The sequence below is a fragment of the Barbus barbus genome, assembly GCF_936440315.1.
Source record: "Barbus barbus genome assembly, chromosome: 33".
Taxonomy (NCBI): Eukaryota; Metazoa; Chordata; class Actinopteri; order Cypriniformes; family Cyprinidae; genus Barbus; species Barbus barbus.
In genome coordinates this window covers 19,809,367-19,825,201 of record NC_136761.1, presented here as the reverse complement: position 1 = coordinate 19,825,201, position 15,835 = coordinate 19,809,367, and the positions used below count along the sequence as shown (strand labels likewise).

Genomic DNA, 15,835 nt, shown 5'->3' with positions numbered 1-15,835 from the left:
ATTGTTCTTTAAAGGCTGTACAAGGAACACGATGAACTAAGCAGGAGCGACATCTCGCTAGGGCTTTGTTTCAGCATCCTACTTGTCTTCTCTTTCTTCTTTTGCTGCCTTCTTTACCTGTTTCTTTCTCTCAATAAGCAGTGTATTTTTGTGTCTCTAAGCAGGTGGGAGTGGAACTTAGAGTGGAGAAAGAGGTGCGGAGACAGACCGACAGCTGGAAAGAAGCAAACTAGAACAGACAGCAACAAGAGGGAAGCGTAGAACAGGAGAAACACAGCATGAATGTAGCATGGAGGTGAAGGAGCGTCGGCCTTACTGCTCTCTCTCTCGGAGCAGGAGAGAACGAGGGAGAGACTGGGAAAGGAAAGGAGACAGAGAGGAGGGGGAGGGTTACAGGGAGGGTCCTGGCAACCGCCGTCACACCGGCTCATCCTCCGTCCTTACCCAGAAGTCCTATAGCTCTAGTGAGACACTGAAGGCCTTTGATCAACACCCATCCACCCAGGGGCTTTATGGGCATCGCATGCCAGACATGGTGCCAAGGGACACCGAGGAATACAGAGCTCCAGGTAAGTGCTCTTTAACATTCACCATATGGACAGGAGACTCTGGAGTCCTTCAGGCTTGCAAATGTGATGTTTTTTAAAACCAACAAGGAAAAGAAAAACAGGCGTTTGAAATGCTAAAAAATAAAACATAAAAAATAAGAAATGCAGTATATGGCACTAAACTGAATAAACATGCATCTATTGACATATCTAATATTTTATTGTATATAAAAATGATTTTGCATCAAACTTTTCAGCGTGCACAATGTAATATTGTAATGAAAATGAAACTGTATCTTTCTAAATTAAATAAGTCCATTATAGCATACTGGGATACATGACTAGTCAGTAACGTGACCTAACTTCACCTTGACCTCTAACCCAAACAGGAGCTAAATCTTCGGATTTAATTCAGTTTTATCCAGAAAGTAAATCCCATGTCTTTGACAAAACATTCTAGACCATAAAGAGAAAACATAATTTTCTAAGTACATTTTAGGTTAAAGATCATTTCATAAAGTTTGCCTTAATTGAATATGCAATAAAATCCACACAGAAAAACATTCTAAAAATAATAATAATAATAGTAATAATAAATAAATATTTTTATTTAAAGAAATTAAAGCAAGATGATTTTTATTTTATTTTATTGTTTCGCTGTCCAATAAAAACCATACAATGACATACAGGCATTATTTCTACAATAAAACAAATACTAAAAGAAAAATGATAAAAAAGAAATCTTTAATATCACTATGGTTGCACAATTGTTACCAGCTATGTATGCTTTCAATCCTGGATAATTTTATTTTATTTTATTTTATTGTTTTTGTATTTTCCCTCTCCTTTTCTTATTAACAGCAACTGCATACAATATAACACAGGCAGCTAATTCTTTATTACTCTTAAGACCATTTACTGTTCAATGAACACATTTTTCCAAATCAATAAAAGTCTGATCGTATGGGTTGCAAACAACAATTTAACAGCTGTGATCCAACACCTAGGTTTTATTTCTTCAATATCTTGAATACCTTTTCATATACTGTAGACCAAGCCGCAAAAGTAGTAGAGGTTGTTCTTTGCAAAGCACTAATTATCTAGAAATGTAAGCCATTTAATGAAATTTTAATTTGATTAATTGACTAAGTTACATATATTATTTCAGCCTGTCATTGAAGCGGTCTGAATGAAAGTATTTTCAATCAGTACAGAACCGTTAGTCAAAACACTTTTGTTAGACAGATGTATACAGGTTTGACACCTTCATTTTCATTTAATTTTGATATTTTATAAAGCCCACCAGACACTCATTTGCTGAATATTCACAAACTATTCAAACTATTTTATAAATATTTGATGGTTTATCATGATAAGACACTTTTTAAGTGGAAGGGTAGGATACTGCTCTTTCAAATTTAATTTAATTAGAAATACACTTAGTTGGTTAATTGTGCTTTATAGTGTGCTCCATAACCTTAGGCTGTTACACTTAGGGGGACATCTTTAATTAGCAGCCGTGTTTGTGCCTGATCGGCACAAAAGCCGAAGGAGAGAGATCTTGCCTGTATTCATGATACAAATTTTATTTTAATCACAGCCTGGCTAAATCATGGCACTTTGCCCTGCATTGACTTCCACAGTTTGCAGTATTTCAAAATGTTTATTTCAGATAATGCCCTCATGTGGTAATTAATGTCAGCAATTGTGTTGAGTTATTTTGTTTCGTATCTATGAGTGTACTCATAATTTAAATTCCGGTGTATTCATTTTCATGTGTCACCTGCTCTGTGGGCTTTTAGTCATAAAGCACTCAGCATATGCTAGCAGGTACAGGAATATGGTTTTAAAAGCAGAGCTGTATGAAGTAGAGTGGTGGTGAGTCTCAAGGTGAATTTCAATCTGAAGTGGAACAGTTTCTATTTTGTACTGTGTAGTAAATCCTCCGATGTTCTTGTGCTGGAAGAGGTAGAGCTTACCCTCATTCAGATTCAGCTAAACAGATATTCACCTGCTGAAACAATTAAGAAAAAATTAAGAAAAAGATAATTCAGTTAGTAAGTGAAATTTTTATTTTGAGTAGGTATTTTTAATGAACATACATGAAAACATGAAAATAGTATAACAGAAATGTTCATGAAAAAATGAAAGTATATTTCTGATGCAGTGTTAAAACAAACATGTAAACGAGTCTCCCCAACTCCCAACATTATTTTTAATCTCAAAAAAATTATGTAATAAATATTATATTTTGTTCTGCCAAAACTGTCTGAATGTTACTGTTACTTATTAGTTTCGCTTGGTTTGTCATTTTGTATACTGAGTAAAAATTTATTGATAACGTTAATTCTTTTTATGTGACGTTATTCTTTTGAACAAAGGCCACTTTGAATTGATTATTCACTGGAATCTAAATTCATTTTTCTCTATGAAAAGGTAGCAATAAAAAAAATAATATCACGGAAAATGTGCAACACAACAAAAGGTTATTTTAATAGTCACTCTTTTTCACTTTTCATAGTTTATTCTTTGTAGTTTACTTATTTTGTGTTTTCTTAAATGATTTTCTATATCAAATCAGTCTTTGCATTTGTAGGGAGAAAAAAACACAGCTTCAAAAAAAAAAAAAAAGACATCCATTCCCTGGTTAGAAAGATTAGTCACCACAGATATTACAAACATGAACTTGGGAACATAAACCTGCTGTTGTTTTTGCAGCATCTTTATTTAAATGCTTTAAATATTTTAATATAAAAGTGTATATACTGCAAGAGTTTGAATGCAAGTTTAAATAATTAAATAGTGTGTGTGTGTGTGTGTGTGTGTGTGTGTGTGTGTGTGTGTGTGTGTGTGTTTTCAGCAAGTTCACAGTTATTTTGTTTACTACTTTTTATGCACATGCTCTCTGTATTAAGTATGCACTTTGACTCTTGCAGGCCAGAGTCTGTCACTGAGGCAGCTTGGGATATGCGGCCCTGCACCACGCCGCGGTCTGAGCTTCTGCGCCGAGACCGGACTCAGTCATCATACACAGCTCAGTGGAGCAGACCCTATCCAAAACGCAGGGGGCATTTCTCCCGACTGCGCCATGCTGTGGGTTAAGGCACACAGACGGGACTCGCAACTGTCCAGCCGGTCTAACTCTGCTTTAACACTCACAGACACAGAGCAGGACAACAAATCGGATCAGGAGAATGGTAAGTCCACCTGTGTTTCATTCTCAATTATAATCTCACATTGAGCAAAATTCCCGATAGTAAATGCTGGTGACTGCAAAAATGGGAAAATACCTCTGAGCAAGTCAAGGCAAAGTCACCTTGAGTCACTCAAGGGCAAGGATGTAATTGGTTAGAGCTAACAATCGTTAGCCAGTGACTGGTTGAGGTGACAGTATTAATGGATCGACTGGTTACGTTTTCAGCCTAAGGGGCATGGCGGGAGTTATAGGCATTTCAGAGAAAATAACATAATTTTCTGAAGCATATGAGCAAACGATGCAGAGAACTGCTAGACACTTCCTCTGGGCCTGTGCCGAATCGTAGATGGCTTTGTTAAATTTACTCATATTCGTGCGCGGATCCACAGGGTTTTGCTGGGCCTGTGAACAAACGCTTCGGTGGATGAAGAGGGGCCCACTGGTTTGAAGTGCAAATTGGTGTGTGTTGGAATCCTTAATGCCTTACGGATTAGGGAGTGGGTTTGAAAAAGGAATTATATATTAAATACATGCATGTCAACGAACATACATCTTTAGTTTAATTTGATTTTTTTTTTCTGAAGACGCATAAATAGCTTTTTTTTCAGCAGCGAGCATGGTGGACTGTTTTGGACAAAGTTTATTTGCTGTTGTTGTGATGTGTCTAGTTGGTTTTGCTTTCAAAGCAAAAAACAGAATAGTCTGTGCCAAGCTCTTTTTTATTATTCACATTCATGCATTCACTACTGAGTTATTGCGACATATGCAAGATAAGTAGGGAAAAAAAGGAAGTGAAGATTTTAAAATAGTTTGTTCTGCCATGCAGTGGATATTTTTGTCAATATGGGTATTTGTTGCAGAAATGTTGTTTTAAAAGAGATAAGGGAAAATAGGGGAGTGTAATCCTACTCATTGTAGGCTAAACATTTCTAATGGAGGAACTGTAGTGTCTCATGTTCAGCGTTCACTGCATTGATCAAAGAAAACCGCATCTGAAGTGCACACGCTCAATTTACATGTCATATTAGATACTATTTACTGCTGCTGCTTCCTCGTTTGGTGTGATATAATGTTTAATATAGTGCAATAATTCACTCTTGAGAAGCTCTTGTCAGATTATAGCTTAGAATATGTACACTATAGGATAAACCAAGTAATAGGCTACAGTTCTATTTAAGTTCACTAACATTTAATATTTAGATTTAAGCATAGGGATGCAAAAGTCTGAGTACACTTCTAGGATCTTACTAGATTTTACAAATCTAGGATGTAAAATCTCATTTAATAGTGGAAATAATATGTTATTATATGTATATTTTGCAATGAAAAAAATAAATAAATTTATTGTTAAAATGACAACAAAAAAAGTCACCGGTAGTCTCAAACTTTTGGAACCCACTTTGTGTGAAATTTGTTCCTTGTGTTGGGAACTTATGTATAAGGCTAAAAAATAGCCTTGTGTTTTTTTTTTTTTTCAAAAATACTCTGGCAAAAGTTATATGAAATGTTTAATTTGTCCAGCATATTCAAAGCCATTTTTCTTCTTTTTCTTTGCTGTGGATTAGGTCCGTTTGAGTCAAAATATAATGATGTAGCTGAGAGCGGGCTGTCTGCTTCACAGCACTCCATTAAGAGAATGAGGTCAAGTTTCTCTGCACAGTTGTTCAGCTTCTGTATCTCTCCCCATCTTTCCCGAAATCTCTCCAGTCTGCTATGCAAAATACGCTAAAGCTGTATTATAGCACTCTGCTCTATGTATCCAGTCTCCTCCAGAGGGACTAGTTATTATTATATAAAGTTATAGACAACTCTGGAGAGTGACTTTGCTTATTTATTAGTCAGTCGGGTGTTAAAATGCAAAAAGGGCATTTTTCATCAATGATTAGTCTACATTTTGTACAGTAAGAGTTTGATGTATTTCTAGGGTTTCACAGTATATGTGGTCTTAGAGCAACCCTTTAAAACTTTACTGGTACATAATAGTGTTGGCACATTACTGGAATTTCTAACTTCGATACGATACCTTGAAAAATATCGATATTCGATACCATTTTCGATACCACGGAGAAAAAAACTGCCACAATATTAAGGGGGTAATTTTTTTAATTTAAAGATAAATGTAACAAGTCGAGAACATGCGGTATATTTTACATGAACAAACACAAAAAAGTTTGTTGATTTATTAATCTTTTATTAATCTTAGTTAAATGTTAATTGAAACTAACGTTTACTAATACATGTACTAATTAAAATCCAAAGTTCTATTTGTTGATATTCTCATTTGCTTCATAACCAAAATATTTCCAGATATAGGGCCCTATGAAATCCGTTTTATTTTTCCCCAAATTCAGTTTAATTTTTTTCTACATTAAATTTTTTCCATTTTAATTTTTCTGGATTCCGTTTTTTTCCGTTTGAATTTTTCTGGACTCTTTTTTTTTAATGGTCAAATTAAATGCTATTAATCTAAAAGCATGTCTAATTAATTAAAATCATGAAAATTATACAATTTAACATTTAATTTATTAAAAGTGTAATAAAAATGACACGTTTAGGGCCGTATGAAATGTTTTATTTTTTTCTCACCTTATGTTTTATTGTTACCAAATTCTGTGTTTTAGCATGTCTATTATTTGAATGCATACAAACAATTTTTATTTATTCTTACAGTAGCCTTATGAAATGTGTTTTCCCCCTCAGAAATTCTGTGTTGTGTATTTAAATTTTACTGGATATCAGATGAAGGCATAAAACAATTTTAATTAATTTATATTTGAATTAATGAAAATTAAACATTTACATTTTTGGCAAATGAAGGGGATTTACTATTACAATTAAAATATTTTGTGATTATTTCTTTAAAAAAAATAACAGTAGTAGTAAGTAGTAGTATTATGTACATTCTACTAAATAATATTAATATAGCCTATTTCTGGCACACGGTCTTTAATAGGCTAAGTTAAACCAAACTTTTATTTTGACGGGTTGCCGTGAATACTTTTAAAGTTCTGTGTGTGTATGATATGACGCTAGCTTTACTCAAATTAAATGGTAAAATGCCATTTTCAGATCAGTTCTGGAGATATTGTTGATGTATTTATGTCCTCATTGAGACGGCAGACGCTGAAATCACCGCGAGCGCCACATTAGTAAACAAAACCGCACGTGCAGCACATTCACCCCTTTGGGGTCGGCTGTATCGCCGGCGATACGAACTCGGTTTTTTTAAGATAAGTGCAAAAGACACTAAAAATGCTCTGTTGATTTTGGTCACACAAATAAGTGTTATACATCAATCGAAACTGTTAAGTGTCTACTTTTTTTTTTGAGTACACTCACGATTACAACAAAACTTTGTGGTTTTGGGGAAAAAAGAAAACAAACAGGGTGCGCTGTCTGTCTTCTCCTTCTCCGCGATATATTTATAGTAATGCGTCATTAAAATGAAGTGTAACTCAGCAAATACTCAACACAGAAACATGAGAGTTATATCTATAGAAAGCCTAAAGTGTCTGCTTTCAACTGAAGTAAGTGTTGTCGAAAACGCTCTGTGATAAAGTAATCCGTATAAAACCGACACGATGTTCAGTCTGTCCAGTCTAACTCATTATTTCTAATGTGATCCCGCCCCCTCGTGTTCACATGTAAATAACCACGTGACGCGCGCGCGCTTGGAGACGCCCAACAACAAACACACAGTCACGAGACTCCGTTCATCTCTGCTGCTGATAGTTTCTGGAAGAAGACGTGCTGAGTAAAGGCTGGATTTACCTCAGAATAAGAGCCAAGAGTTCTTCCAGAATACATCGATCGATCTGATAAGTAAGTAAATGCTTCTTTTTTGCATTAGTTAGCGTGTTATTGTGACAAACCTGAACGCGTTTAGTTGGGTTTTCCCCAAACGACAACATGATGAATGCTACGCATCTAAGAATGTTTAATGTTCACAAATAGATTTAATATCGTGCTAAACAATAACAATTAGTTTCTCAGATATAAAATATCCTTTTTTAATGGTACAAAGTACATCCTTTTGTAGTTCACAGCATACGTGAGTCTATGGCTGCAGAATCATAACAGCTTCTATAGAATCATACGTACTAGACTATATGACTGCAAAATCATAGTTGTTTTTCCCAAACTGTAATTCCAGACTACAGTGTTTGAATATGATGGACAATTCATTGTATTTCAATTTCTTACGGCACGATGTTGTTTTCATGCTCCATATAAAACAATAATATGAGAGTATATTGTAACATGCTGAATGCTACGAGTCTAAGTATGTTTACAACATGTTTATTATTAATAGTCTTCTCTGTTCAAAAATAGATTTAAATAACGTACTAAACAATAATAATTAGTTTCTCAGATATAAAATGTATTTTTTTGTGTACGATAGTACAAAGCATGCATGAGTCTATGCTCACAAATGTTTTTGGTTGTTTGTATTTTTTTGGATCAGGTACCTGAACCACAGATGAATCCTGATGACTTTCTTCAAGATGTTTTCCTCTGAGATCGCTGTACCAACATCAGATGGTCAACTACACTGATATTCTATGGTAAAACAAGATCCTTGACTACTGATTATGTTTTTTTCTTCTTGAATCCATGGAAATAAGTAAATGTAAGGTACTTGTTCCACTTGTTGAACAGAATCTGTTGCAGGAATGACTCAAAGTCTGTTCACATCTCTGTGGTTAGATCAGTGTGCACAATAATGTGTCTTTGACCTTCATTATGTATGTTTTGATTATACTGTGTTGTAAATAAAATACAAATAAAAATAAATTTTTTCAGTCTCCTCACACTCTCTGTCTTACCTGCCTCAGTCACAGTCACAGTGATGGGCCATTAGCAGCTTTAGGGGAGGGCCCTTTGTCTCTCAGGTGAGAACCACTTAATATTCAAGGCTATTACCACTCCCTCGCATATACGCTTTCTATCACAAAACATGTCTTTAAAAATTTAAATCAATATATTGTTTTCTGTGAATGAGTAAGCTGAATGATTTTCACATAATTGTGAAGTAAATATTCTAGCCTAGAAGACTGATTACACAAAAGTCTTATTCAGGACGATTTAGTGTGGCTTTTATGCCTTATTTCAGCTACATTTTTTTCCCCAAAACTTACTAACCACGCATAATATTTTTTTTCTAACAAATGCAAACATGTACATCCACCTTGGTCACATATTATTGTAGCATAGTTTGTGCTGAATACAAAAAAAAAATACATGTTGGTCAATAGTATATTATAAGTAGCTGAAATAAGCACAAATATCAGGGCATGTCAACACATCTCAAGGGCCCCAAAATTACCTCAGACCCCAGAGGGTTAAAATCTGTCATACAGTGGATGAATCAACAATGCCACATTCTAGTTGTTTGCCCTTGATGACATAAAACCAGTCACTTTCATTATTATCAACAAAACCAATTACACCTTAACAACGTTGAGTGCACAGCGTGTCGTCGCAACTGTCTTTGTTTTTCTATCGGTTTTGTTGCATTGCATTGCATTGCACCGCTTGCTTGTGGTGTATACACAGTGTTGTGCCTTTGAAAAGAAAGCAGCAGCAATAAAAATGCTGTGCGTGATGCTCTCAGACCCGCTCAGCTGCAGGTGAAAATCACTGCTTAAAACATCATCCTTGTAGCACACCTGTTACACTTCCATCTCCATCTCTCTCTAAAATAATATTTCCTGATATTTCTCTGTCTTGTGTATCCGGTAATTCTGCCTTTGTTTGCAAAATAATAAATAGTCTATATGCAGATTCATATGTCATAGATCATTATCTATCTTCATTACTCATTTAGCAGCAATGACCCCTTTCTCAGATGTATTTATCTGCTATGGTTTATGGTGCATTCTGTCAGCTTCTGACATTTTGATTGTCCTTTACTACCTGTGTAAGCAATTATTAAAAGTCAGTTTGTATCTGTAGGATCGACTATATAAATGTAAGACATCACATATTGCCTCACATTGAGAAAAAAATTGACATAAAAAGGACCATAATTCTTTATAGCAGTATTTACAGAATATTATACAGTGCCCTCCATAAGTATTGGAACAGTAAAGACAAAATTGCTCTGTTGGCTGTGGAGTCAAGACATTTGCAAATATGATTAAAAGATGAATATGAGACAAAACATTTTATTATTAGCACATTTTATTTTTAGCCGTTTCAACACATAGATGTTTTACCAAATAAAAAGAACCGCACTTTTAGAGTTCATCCCACTCGTTGATGTGAACATAAGTATTGGGACAATTGAACATAAGGCAGATATAAAAGATTAAAAGCTATTATTTAGTTGCCGATCCCTTGCGCACAATCACAGCAGTGAGTCTGTGACCCATAGACATCACCAGACTCTTGGTCTCATCCTTTGAAATACTTTTCCCAGCCTTTAATGCAGCCAATTCCAATTGTTGCTTGTTTTGGGGAGTTTCTGCCTTTACTCTTCTCTTCAGCTGGTGAAATTCATGTTCAATCGGATTTAAATCTGCATATTGACTTGGGCAATCTAAGACTTTCCATTTCTTTGCCCTTATAAATTCCTTGACTTAACTGGCAGGGTGTTTTGGGTCATTGTCCTGATGCAATATGAAGCACTTCCCAATGAATCTGGTGGCATTTTCTTGAATATTGGTAGGCAAGATGGTTTTGTACCCTTCCAAATTCATTCTGCTACTGTCATCATACATTAAGTCATCAGTAAACTTGAGAGGGCCTGTTCCAGAGGCAGCCATGCATGCCCATGCCATGACACCACCTCCACCATGCTTTACAGATGAGGCTGTATGCTTGGGATCATTTGCAGTTCCCTTTTTTTCTCCACATTTTTGCTTTCCCATCACTTAGATAAAGGTTCATTTTTGTCTCATCGGTCCATAAACACAGTTCCAAAACTCTTCTGGCTCACCTTTGTGCTTTTTTGCAATCTTGCCTTTCTATTTTTGGTGCTGGTCAGAGGTTTGCATCTTGCTGTGTAGCATCTGTAATTCTGTGTCAAAGTCTCCTGAGGACAGTATATTGTCAGAGCATCACCCCAGCTTTCTGGAAGTTGTTGGTGATTTTACAGACACGTCTTTTAGGGTTCATTTTCACAGCTTTTATGATTTGTCTGTCACAAACTACTGTTGTTTTCTCAGCCGATCAGGTCGTTGTTGGTTGCTGGTGTCGCTGGTGGTTTCCAAACTCTTGAGTTCTCCATGCCCTTTGTTTTTGCTAGAGCTCTAATTGACTTCCTCTTTTCTTTTAGCATCCAAATTGCTTGCTTTTCTCTCAAAGTCAGCTCCCTCATCTTCATCCTGGTTTGTGTGTGTCATCATCGAATGCAAGATTCAGAATGCAGAAGTAATTGATATACCACATTCCCTGCTTTTAATATCTGAAGAATTAATGCAACAGGACACAGCTGATCACTTAGAAAGACCTGTGAGGCAACTATTCCAATACTTATGCTCACATCAGGTAGGGGGATGAAACTCTAAAAGTGCTGAACTTCTTAGCTGGTAAAACATCTATGTGTTGAATCACCCAATAATAAAAATGTGACATTCTGTATTTTTGTCTCATATTCATCTTTTATTCATATTTGTAAATATCTTGACTCCACAGCCAACAGAACAATTTTGTCTTTACTGTTCCAATACTTATGGAGGGCACTGTATATTTATTCACATTCATTATAAATAAATAATTAAATAGGCCATATATAGTTAGTGTTTTATGAGGATTTTTTAAATTGTCTATATTAGGGCTGGACGATAAATCGATTTTATAGATTAACTCGATTTGTTGAATGAAAATCGGTTTTCTCTTTAACATCCGCCGACGCTCCCTTCTGGGCTCCCGTAATTCCGAATGAGCTCAGCCCTCCACCCGCACGTTTGCCATATAGGATTTGGCCGATAGACGATGCTACCGTCCATCGCCAATGGCTGATAGATAGACATCATGATGTTAAAGGCCTAACGTTACTTCATTTTTGTACGCTAACGCACAGCCTTTCAAAGTATACTCCATTTGAAGCGGTTGGCGCACGTGCTCTAGAACGCTACAACCATGTTCAGTGTCTGCTCTATTTTTCCCCGTTAAGTCATGACTGATAACAAATATTTTTTAACTCTTTTAAACCAAAGCTGAGCTGTCTCATACCCTCTCCCTCACAAGCGAACAGTGTTGCCATCATGTGGAAAAATTGATTACTGTTAACTTCAGTGCGCGTGTGCGTCCTGAGTGTACAAAGACCCCCCCTTGGGTAATTGTATATATAATTGCGGGCATCAGGAATTACGCCTGGCATTGAAACGCTTTTGAATGCACGATAGCTTTTTAGTTTCACTTTCGAGATTCGCGAAGGCATCTACTGTTTATACTATGGAGCAGCAGCACTTAACACACATTTTACAAGATCAGATGTTTGTCAGTGGTGCTGAGGATCTGCAAAACAATTCGTCATCGTCCCTCCAAAAAACAACCAACAGTCACTGATATTTAATGCTGTTGAATGTTTTGTTTGCACTTTATCAGAACTACCTCCTATCTACTGAATAGCAAGATGTTAAACTTGTGTTTAAAGAAAACTTATCAAAAAGGGTCACATAATTTTATGTTTTATGTTATGTTGCAGGGCCTGCCATCTTGTGAACAATTTCTTTGTCATCGGCAGATTGATTTTAAGTAGGGAGAAAAAAACCTGATTTAAATCAAAAATCAGATTTTTTTCTTAGGCCATATCGCCCAGCCCTAATCTTTATATATAATATATTTATTATAAATTATTCTATATTATAAATTATTTATTTACAGATGTAATCATGAAAACTAAATGCATTTTGGCTGTTTAGATATGTAAACTTCACTATGTCACATATGGAGATTTGGGAGCCTTGTAATCCATGCGTGAACAAGCAATCATGGATGAAACACGTGGACCGAGCAATCTCAAAACTCAAATACTAATGGGGCAGAGAGAGCATTCAACAGAATTTTGCTGCCCCACATTAGCATTGCATATAGCAGAGAAATAGTAGTTTGGCTTTAGATCTGTTTTGCACATATGCTTGCGGCCAGTATGTAAGTGAAATATGCACATGCCCAATCTGATACCAATTGATCAAGACACATGAAGTATAAATACTCCCTTATGGGTACTTCTGTTCACAGTGAATAAATCCATCCTCATATTAGGCATTTAAAGGGATAGCTCACCCAAAAATGAAAAGCGTCATCATTTACTCAATTTCCCCCTCATGTTCTTCCAAATCTCTATGACTTTATTTCCTCTGAAGAACATAAAAGACAATATTTTGAAAAATCTCCTTTTTTTTCCCAGATATCTTCAGTCAGAGCTTTATATCAGAAGAAGATATTTTGAACAATGCACATTTCACAGAATAAAGAAAGTCATATGGGTTTGGAATGACTTGAGGGTGTGTAAATATCGAGAATTTTAATTTTTGGATGAATCATCCCTTTAAGTAGGAAATCCACCTCTCTTTTGACGTAAATATAACCCCTGTAGAGCGTCATATATCAGAATCTGTTTTAGCTATAAACCATCTTCATTGCTGGTATCGTTTAAGATTATCCATTTTTAATGAAGTGCTTGAAGATATATCGCACAGTCTGAGATCTAGCTGCTCAGGGAACATCCAAACAAGGCTCCTTTCAAAATAGACAATAAACCAATATTTCAGCGATGCTGCTGTTGCTCTAAATACGTGTTTTTTTTTTTTTGCTTTCTCTAAGCTTCAACTGGATGTTCATGTGAAAGTGTTTCTCTCTGATATTCATTTGGATTTTGTACTTCATACAAACTTTTATGATGGTGGAAAAATTATATTTTCATTCAGGAACATAAAAGTGAAAAAGTAAGAAGTTCTTGTTCTGAATAAAACACTTTATTATCAGACAAGGCCAGTCAGTGAGTTGAAATATTATATTCATGACTAAGTGAACATGTGTGCATATTTAAGGGAGCTATAAAGGGTATTAATTAAGGTTGGAGACTTACTTATTAAGTGAACCTTCAAGCAAGACCTCCCACATACAAAAAAAAAATTGTCCTCAAAACAATAGAACCAATGTAATGAGCCAGGTTTGGTTTCAAAGTTAGAAGAACTTTTTTTCCCTTAAAGGAACTTTAGCTAATTTGTATTCCTGTAAGGCATGTTAGAAGCCTCTACAGTCTGGCCAAGAAAGACATTGTGACAGAAGTCATCACTGTGAACAAAAGTTACAGAAGCTCTTCGTTTGGCCAGGAAATAGCCTGGAAACCCAGCTGCCCCCTGCTTTTGTCTGGCCTGGTCGCTATTATCAGAGGATAAATGACCCCTATCAGGATCTTCAGTGCCTGTGAAGCTTTCTCTCTGTCTTTCTTTCTCCCTTCCTTGTGCGTGTGGGTGTTTGCACTGTGTTTTCACATGAGTGGAGTGTATATATAGGCTCCATGTGTGTATACGTTCTCACCCCCTAAGGCCAATGAGGAATGCGGTCTCAGTTCTTAAACATCATTATAAGATCAGAGAGGAATCTCTGATCTTATAATGATGTTTAAGAACTGAGACCGCTTTTCCCTTGTGTACTGTAATATCTTCTCCACATTTCCATTTAGCGCACTGATGGAGAATCCGTTGCTAATGCACGTTATCTATATCAACTATAGCGATTTGGAATGGTGGGAAATCGCTCTATTGAAATGCATATCATAACAGACTACCAGGAAAAACTTCTTCGCACTCCCAGATGGGCAGCCAGAAGCAGGTTTGGTATGTGCGTCCAGGTAGGCCGTCCCTCACCCATCGTCAGGATGCTTAACCAACCATCTGTCACGACTGCAAACATTTCCCCGCCTCTCTTTATGACATCAAGGTGTTTGCTCCATTGATCATTGCAGACACCAAGGCCAGCTTGTTTTCCATATGCATTTCCACTTTTCCACAACGATGCCCAGAATGTCCAGGAGTGTGCAACCATCTGTGGCAGCTAAGAGATTGAAAGAGTCTCTCTCATAATGTAAAAAAATCTGATAAAATCTCAACGTGGGCAGCAAGTCAGTCAAGTGTAGTTTTCACAGGGTTTTTTTTTTTCTTTTTTTTTTTTCTGTAGACAAACTTCAAACAGAAAGGCTGATGAGCCCCGTGTTTGATGCATTCTCATTACTCTGGGTGGCAGGAGAGTTTGGTCTGATGGTCTAAGTACAGAGTGATACAAGCGAAACAGGTCACACGGAGTGCCAATGCAGCTTTAGCTTCATAAGTAGCACGAGGACTGATAGAGATAATTACGATGTGTCAAATTGTCTTTTTGTCTGTTCTGCTTTTTTTTATTACAGTTCAGCAAGAGGGCTTTGCCTTAAAGGTTACAGTCTATAGCTATATATAATGCAATTGATCGGCTTATAGCAGGATTAGGTTTTGATGGCCTAAAAAAGATGACGTGCTTCAAAAGGCTTTTTCTGTATCCCACAGCACAGATGGAGGGTGTCTTTATCTGGGCTTTAGGGTTTTTGGAAAGTGTTGCTCTCAATTATAAATACAATATTGTTTTGGAATCAATTTGAGAAATTGACTTGGACCTTTTTTGGTATTTCTAATTGTCCAACTGTGAGCCTAGATGGCTGTGTTTTGTGATGAGGGGAGAAATCTTCAAACATCGCCATGAAAATGAAAGATTTTGTGTTTTTTTGCCGTTTTGTAATACTGATAAAAGGAATTGGGGTAGTGGAAAGAAAACAAAAATTGCATGTATTATTATAAAACACAAGCAACATTTTCTTGTGTTCCATTGCACAATTGCACAAAAAAGAATAATAACATTAACATTGCATTTCAGGCACAAATAAGAAATCATTTTCATGTTAAAATAAATTTTGCATTAAATTTGTTTTGTACATGAATCAAGTAAGTATACAGAGAGATTGCATAAAAACTGTATCCAATTACAGCATGGTTTAGAATTTGCATTTGTCTTCGAGAGCATTGGTTTGAATAAGAACAAAATTAGATGGCATATTTACTGTAGTCTGTAGTTCTCCTCTCCCACAGTTAACATGGAGTCAGACATT

At 36.0% G+C, this 15,835-nt stretch overlaps 1 protein-coding gene across 1 annotated transcript in view; it reads left to right on the top strand.

The window, feature by feature from the left end:
* Window positions 1–289: 289 nt before the first annotated feature.
* The window catches only part of LOC306853326 (teneurin-3-like), a gene marked incomplete at both ends in the record, with an annotated part of 95,903 nt that continues 80,357 nt past the window's right edge, over window positions 290–15,835 (top strand). Inside the window, 2 exons of the mRNA XM_079390641.1 lie at window positions 290–569; window positions 3,485–3,745. Coding sequence (XP_079246767.1) covers window positions 290–569; window positions 3,485–3,745 — 541 coding nt within the window. The remainder of the gene's footprint in view (window positions 570–3,484; window positions 3,746–15,835) is intronic.